We start from the raw sequence: 8,236 nt of genomic DNA, 5'->3' as shown, positions 1-8,236 counted from the left end.
CACTGTAATTTTCCAAATGAGATAATTGAGAACTGGGCATGCTAGCCCAGAGCCAAGGGGCTCAACTAAAAGAGGTGCCTCTGATTACTCTGTGTGCAGCTCTGTCCAAGCTGTGATTTCAATGGATTTCACTCTTCCAGTGAAAATATGGGTGGCAAAGAGGGGATAATAATAATAAGGGGATAAGGAACTGGACCCCGTATTATTGCCCTATTGTAATGATGTGTGCGTTCTACACACCTTCGGGGTTAGTATTATTTGAGCTCTAGCAAACAAACCTTTGAGTTGATTACTGTCGTTGAATCGTGAATGACTTGGGTCAAATACCACTAAGGATTCTCTTGTTTGATGCTGGGTATTTGCAGGTAAGCACTATTTTGAAGCCATTGTTAGTTTCCAATTATTGTTATCGGTAATCTACCTGTTAAGGTACGTTTTTGATGGGCCCAAGCTACCAAATGGTAGAGAGACAAGGGAATTGTCACCGTAACAAAACACAGCCCAAAATCCCTATCCTATTCCTTCCCCTTCCTCGTTTGCTCCTTTTTCTGTCTTCAAAATCCCATTGCCTAGCAATATGCTTTGCATCCATTTTTCCTTTGGACTTCTCCAACAATCCCCTCTGCCCCCCCCCCCCCCACTATGCATGGCATTTCATTTATTTTCCTTTCTGTGCACTTCACCACCTCCACACCCACAGTTCAAAAACCTCCAATCAACACCTGTCATCCTATTCTGATAGCCATGTTTCCATGCCGAATACAACCACTCTCCATTTCAAAGTTTTAATGAGCCTTTTATCCCTACTCACCGCCACAGTCATCAATTCTTCCTGCCCGTGAAAGCTTCTTTGCTTAACGCTATTCTTCTCCGTATGTCCCCACTACTTAGACCATTTTGGTCCAAAACACTTCCGAGATTGGTAGAACTATTCCACCAGCTCGTTTTTGTCCTCCTATTGTCATATTTAGCTTAGATTTTATCTCTCTAGAAAACCGCAAAACCTTTGTTTTAATTACATTTATTCTCATCACATACCTATTGCACTGACTTTTCAATGCACTCCGCAGAGTTTGCAAACCATTTGCTGACTGACAACCTAAAACTTGATCATCAGCAAACCTAACTGATTATATGAGTTATTCACCTACTTTCATTTTTATCTCGTTTTTCCCATGCCCCATTTCCTCCATGTACAAATTGGTTTATTTGGTGTTTTTGAACTAGCCTTGGATCAAGTAAACCTAACTTGGAGTACAGCCATGTACCTGATGCATGGGAAAGGTTTATCAATTTCAACGTGTGTGTACATATATATGTTCATACACATCAACTGTCTGACACATGATCCTCATTGCATTCTTAAGGCCAATGTGTCCCTCTGTACCACCATGACTTGCAAAACCAATTCTTCTTCAATCGGCCAAATCCCCACTAAATCTTGATTGTCTGTGGAAAGAGATTCATTCACATTCCAGAATTTACGGATTGGGAATTTCCATTTCACTTTTTAGCAACCCTCCCTGGCTGTCTCGGAGCCACATAAGTATATCTGTTGAAAAGACAGAATCCATTGATCCTCTTCCTTGGATAAATTCAACTGATGCAGACTAAAATTTTGAGGAAACCTCAACTGCTCATGTTATTTTAATTGGTACTTTCAGTAGGGTTGGGAAAAAAAACAATGGAATACAATTCAAAATGCACACACAGCAAGGAAACATTCTAAGTTCCTTACCAAATCATTTCATGATTTGGTGAAGTACATTCCACTATCATTTTTCCAAGGGAATTATAGGGGAAAATATGAATCTATATGTATGAAAGTATACATACGCCCAAATGATAGCACAGTCAGTACACATTGGTGGACTAATTGTAGAGCGCATACTACTATTTGGCCATCATTTGGTCCACTCCCACCAAATTATTCCTTAACTATAGCATTTGTACAAACCATAATACATATGTTGTTTGTTCTTGGGTCTATGTTGTTTGTCTTGGGAGTATGAAAAGCAGCCCACCTTCAAGGATTCCCACAGCACTGCTTTGACTCACCATGGTGACTAGTGTTGATGTTGTCGTTCAAATTTATATTTAATGGTGGCAGTATTCATTATAGTGAAAATATATTTATTTAGGGGTTGAGAGTAAGAGGTCATGATTATTTTCAATTCAAGGAAGCTTGGCTATCAGAGGGTGAATGATTGAGGATGAAGGACAGTAGATCAACTGAATTAGTAGAGGGGGGGACCTAATCAGTATGTCCCCTTATTCCGTGTCCATTGGGCTAAGGATTGCCCAAAAGGCCATTTGCAAGATTCTTGACTCCCTAACTTTGAGGTAAGAGAAGCAATATATAGGGTGCTCGCCTGAAGAAACAACAAACAGTGAAATACATAGTTGGAAAATATAATGATGATGACAAAGTGGAGGAAGCATTTTATCTCTCTCATTATTATTCAAAGACTACTCATCAAATTGTTGCATTTGGGACCATGATTCAAGAACAAAAATTGATTAACTGAGGCACAAGATTTGAAGGGCATAAAGACAGTGGTGTAATATGCTATTTGGGATGGCATCCATTCACCTAATTAGAATATTTTATTGCTCCACTGTCCTCTTCCTCAAGACTCCAAAGATCCTTCTATTTCTTCAGCTCTTCAACCACATTTGGCTACAAATTACTCAAGTCTACCCCTTCCTCTCTATCTCAAAACATTAGCACCCCTTGATCTAATTACCTACTTAGGTGGGACTTAATTCATCCATTCCCTTGACACGACCAAACCAGTGCAGAGCACACTTCTTTCACACTCAAGTCTTGTCACTTTTGCAACCAATCCCCCTGTCTTGCATGGCCCACTAACACCTTACCCTGCCTCTACTTTTTATGCAACAAAAATACCTCCTGTACACCATATTCATTGATTTATTCATTCTTAATCCTGGAAAAGCAAAGCCTAACTTCCCTACTGGATTTAATTATGTGGGGTGGAGGAACACATGTTTATGCCATCATTTTTGCTTCCGTAGAAAAACATTTTATCGAACCCTTCGACAAATTTTTTGTAGGCAGGCTAAATCTTTTTGACTCCTAAACTGAGTTTTAAATGCTCGTCAATTGAAATGCTTTCCCAATATGCAGCATTTTCGGTACATAGAAGTCAAATACTTTTGGTCCCCCTGACTTTGAACTAAAAGGGTTTCCCTATGTTTCAACTGTTAAATAGGATGCAAGAGGAAGTCCCTGTGGGCCACTAATATAAGAGCAAAGGAAAAATTAATTTCTTAGTTCTTTCTGAAGACTTTATTGGGATCATTTTGCTATATCATCTGGAATTCCTTTTGTGCAGGTCCAACTTTCAGGGATGACAGTTTTGCCACTGCTGCAATCATTGTGTTCAAGACTACTAATAGTCTGATCTAAAGAGGCAAACCAAAACTTTCATCTCCAAAAGAGGTGGACCTACGTGGATGAAATTTGGGAAGATGAGGATTCAACCATTCTTGAGCCTAAAGTACTGCATTTGTCGGGCAGCATTTTCACTTATACGAGGGTCATCCGGAAAGTAGTACCCGTTCGTGCCGCATGAAGTGCTGACGACGCGAGTAGCCGCTGGACGAGGTCAGATAGCTTCAGTGGCTTGTCTGCCTTCTCTGAGCCAAGTTGCGTGACGCTAGCATTGCCTGTGTTGTTTCTGTGATTGTTTACAATGTTTAAAAAAATTGAGAACGCCGCCAGTTGTGAAGTGAGGGCAGTGATTAAATTCCTCAATGCAAGAAACGTTCGCCCATGTGATATTCATCGCCAATTAAAGGAGGTGTATGGAGACAATGTAATGGACGAGTCGTCTGTTCGGCGGTGGTGTCGCAACTTCAACATGGGGAGGGGGAACACACACGACGATGAGCGTTCGGAGAGACCGTCTGTCATTACAGACCAACTGGTGAGCTCAGTTGACGAATTCGTGAGGAACGATCGGCGCGTCACAATTGATGACATCTGTGAGCATTTTCCCAATGTTTCTCGAACAATTGTTCATGAAATTGTTAAACACCATCTGCATTATGCAAAAATTTGTGCAAGATGGGTCCCTCGCGTATCTCAATGAGCTGGCGGCGAAGGACTATGCAGCAGGAATACAGAAACTTGTCACACGTTATGACAAATGCCTTAATTTGCTTGGAGATTATGTTGAGAAGTAGTTTAAAGTATCCTCTTTCAAATAAAATTTTTTATGTTTGTTAATATTTACTTTTGTGTCTTTATTTCACGAACGGGTACTACTTTCCGGATGACCCTCGTAAATAAAACCACAAGAGCAATGTAAATTATTAATGTGTGTACGTGTAAACATTAGCTTATTCCAGATTGGCATGCTGACAACAGCTCTACGCATGCAATTGAAACTTTCCGTTTATTCAACATGCATACCTGCCACACCCTACAGCCTCGTATACTTTAACTCAGTAATGAAGCCATTACAGTTAATAGCTGACCACTATTTTGTTCTTTATCACCAACATTTCCATTTTTTTGCCTCTAAAAATGACTTTGCAGTGCCCTTAGCAGTCCATTGCCTCCACCAATAACAAGTAACGTGACTTTATGTCGTATTCTTCACAAGGTCTGGAATGCCAAAGTTTCTAATACAAGAGGATCAACTTCCCAAATTCAATGCATGCTTAGGGTTTTAAGTGCTTATATTGATTTCAATTGTGCACAGATACAAATGGTGTTCCGACCAAGAGAAATTGAAAATAAAGCAACAGCATTTTGTCATATTTTTATAATTATGCCAGAGCTACACCAATGTATAACATTTCCAATAACAAGAGCTTTTGGCTTTTCGAAAAACTAAAAGAAAACACAACTTTAATTTTACTGAACAACACAAGGTGATGATAAATATGCTACGGCTCTGTATGATGTTAAGAGCAGCCACAGACTAGACCAGGATGAAGCACAATTATGATTTAACTGTCCTCTTGAGGATGCGTGATGCAGGACTCGTTGGAAATGGAAACCTCTGGTGCCCTCCCACGTTTTGCCACCGCTTTACGAGGGCACCTTCATAAGCCAACCCCCAAGGAGCCTGATACAACATGCCCATGAGTCAGTCTCATCACATGTAATTCATCAAGGCATTCCTGGTCAACTGCTGCTCGTGTATCATGTATTTGAAATTAAACATGTATACATATATATATGCATGGGACACGGGAAGTAAACCTTAAAATTACATATATACAAAACAATTAATGGCAATAACAAAAACAAAGTTGCTACAGTATTATCTTCAGATTACTATATGTTACAACTTACATGAAACAATAATTTAAAAAATGACAAAACTTACTTCCAATACAGACCAAAATCCTGAGTTATAAGATAATGATGAGTTTTGACCTATACCCCATTTTTTCAACTGAAGAAAATTGTACAAAAAATGTAATGCAATGATTATTACGACTATGACATCCATTAATCATTGTGTGAATGGGAGATAACTACAACAAACTTCACAGGAGGATTATCCAGTCAATAAATCTTTGGACCAAAGAGTGTCTATACTATGGTTCTGCTTTATATGTTTAAGATGTCATCAATGGAAAAACTGAGGAATATGTACAGGTCTAGAAATTATGGAATTAAATGAAGAAACATTCATATGCATATTTTTGCATGAATTCACCATGGAGATAAGGAGAGGGAGTACCTCTTGCCATTTTTCCAAGGCCCAAGATGGCTCTTTTCACATATTGTGACATCACAATTATATTTTTACTGCAAGTGCACACCGTCACCCACCGCCCGCCCTTGAAACTGCAAATGATTGTCTATGATCTGAAATAATTCCGAGGGCTGGGGTATTCGTCCGGTCTCCAATTTGGACCAAACTGGGACATCTGCAGGAAAAAGGACAGCAACATTTAATAAAGTAATGATGAATTAACAATTCACCATTAACAAAACTTAGTTCTTTAATTATTAGATTTTTATTGAATGTCACCTAATGGAGAAGACGAATGAGTAATCCTACCTACATCTACAACAAATGAGATACACAGCACTTATGGGTAGTAACAAGTAAATATAGTCTAGGTTACTTTTTCCTTCAGGCCCACAATTGTGTACCCCTCCTGGACCATTTTTCTCCCTTAAAGTCCCTAAATGCCACACCAATTCCCAATAGCCTCTCCCACACCTTCCCAGCAGAATTATCAACCCTCCCAGTGCAACCTGCTTATCTTATGTCATAAACGTTCTTGGCTGAGCAGTTCTTTTCCATGCTTAAATATCTAGTATTTTAATTATATATGTCACAGTATTCTTTATATTTACTCAAAATACACTGAAAATACTACATGAATATTGGGGTGTGAAAGAAACTCACTGCACAATTGAGCGTTACGTTTCACAGGCTGCGGACTCTTATAGTATTAGTTAATACCTGTACTATTTACTTGATAATACGATCGCTATGAAGATACCTACTTCAAGTAATTACATATCGGCAATTTTCAACAAATAATAACACTGAAGCGACATTAATATGGGACGTGTTTGAAGAAGGAAAGTCTCAGATACATTATGATTCAATCAATGAAATTATTGATTAGGAGTAAGAAAACGGGGACAAACAAATATAATATTAATGGCAGTGAAGTATATGAACCAATACACAAGGTAAGGTCTAGCACACAGTTGTATTTGCTGGATTTTCTTTAACGACCGCCATCAAAAATCTTAAGACGGTTAAAAAATCATGAATGATCATAATATTAGGGTTGAATTGCTAATGCAAAACTCTTAAAATAACGATAATAAAATGCATCCGTTGAAACAAGACATTGTAACATGAACCGGTGAGACGAAGCATCTTCAGGGGTAACTAAAGGTCGCTACACTTGATAATTTGATAATCCCGTCCTTGGAGGGCCAAAAAGCAAATACACATCAAATTCCGAAACGTAAAGGCAGCCAGGGAACGCTGTTACTCACCATTGAAAGAAATTTCAAATGCTCCCGTTGAAACAAGCTGTCCTTCCACTGCATTACACAGGAAAAATAACATCATACACGAATATACTTTGTTGTTAACGCACCATGTCCACCAGCCTGGCTGAGGCTGACGAAGATAATTGAAAATAGGAATACTCCCAAGGATACACATTATGAGCAATATTTTCACAACTCCCTGTGTAAAAGTAAAAACAAAATGTAAATACCTCGTTATAGAATAACATCTTTATGTCAAAAGTTTATTTTTCCGGCAGTCTGCAAAGATGATCTCTTTTGTCCTTACCAGAAACTGAGCTAAATGAACTTTCAATGCTGTTGGCGGAAAATTATCGCCTTCGACTATAATTTCGGGGTACTTTTGCTGAAGAATAGTTGCATACTGCTCAAATGCTTTCTTGTATCCTCACGAATAACTGTAAAAAGAGATGATTTACATTGAGGTACTCGACATCGCGCAAAATCCAAGGCAATTCAACATAACGCAAAAGACGTCCCCCATTGAGTCGTGACGATGCAATTTCAAGATTTACTTACCAATATAAAAATTTTAACGTTGGACCTATGAATTTATTTACACCAAGTTTGGTGACCGGTATTTCTTTTGTATTAGTTGCAGAAATTGAAGACTGAAAAAATACATCTTTAACAGTCAGTACAACGAAAAACGTGAATAGAGAAAGACATGACAGCCTTGCCATGTCCGCCATGTCACTTCTCGGAGCTGGCAATTGCTGCACTTCGTTGCCAACCGTGCCACACTAATTTCGCGCAAAGGGCGCCAGCGAAGAAAATCAAGGAAGAGAAATCGACGTGCACTTTCATTCTCCTGGAAAACTATAAATTGTGGATGTTAGTAAATCTCCGATAATAAAACTATTTTATCATACTATCTTGGCCCATAGCTAGGCATTACGCAAGTCACAAAATGCACGAAAAGGTGAAAAACAATCTAAAATGAATGAAGGGATAAAATAATATTGAGAAAATGTTGCTTGCAGAGGCGGGCCTTCTAGAAAAGATGGAGCTTATGCTTTAAATAAATGGATAGTAGCGGAGATTTCACACTGTGGTAGGAGGAAATAGGGTCCTTTGATGTGTAAGAACAGGATCCATTCAAATAAATTAGTGTCTCCTCGCTGGCAGGTGTTGAAATAGTGGTAATCAAGTTAACTAACCTTGGCCCACGGAGGGCTAGCCCACGAC

The 8,236-nt window shown here is 38.9% G+C and overlaps 1 protein-coding gene across 1 annotated transcript; it reads right to left on the bottom strand.

Moving 5' to 3' along the window:
- Positions 1-4,692: 4,692 nt before the first annotated feature.
- SelT (selenoprotein T) lies at positions 4,693-7,764 on the bottom strand. Its single transcript, XM_071597765.1, is given in 4 exon segments — positions 4,693-5,916; positions 7,013-7,208; positions 7,317-7,446; positions 7,568-7,764. Coding segments are annotated over 4 exon segments (624 nt in total). The 5' UTR covers positions 7,741-7,764; the 3' UTR covers positions 4,693-5,791.
- Between the last annotated feature and the right edge of the window lie 472 nt (positions 7,765-8,236).

This window comes from Hetaerina americana, unplaced genomic scaffold (genome assembly GCF_022747635.1).
Source record: "Hetaerina americana unplaced genomic scaffold, ioHetAmer1.1.p SCAF_9, whole genome shotgun sequence".
In the NCBI taxonomy this organism is placed as follows: Eukaryota; Metazoa; Arthropoda; class Insecta; order Odonata; family Calopterygidae; genus Hetaerina; species Hetaerina americana.
This window is presented reverse-complemented; position numbering and strand designations above follow the sequence as displayed.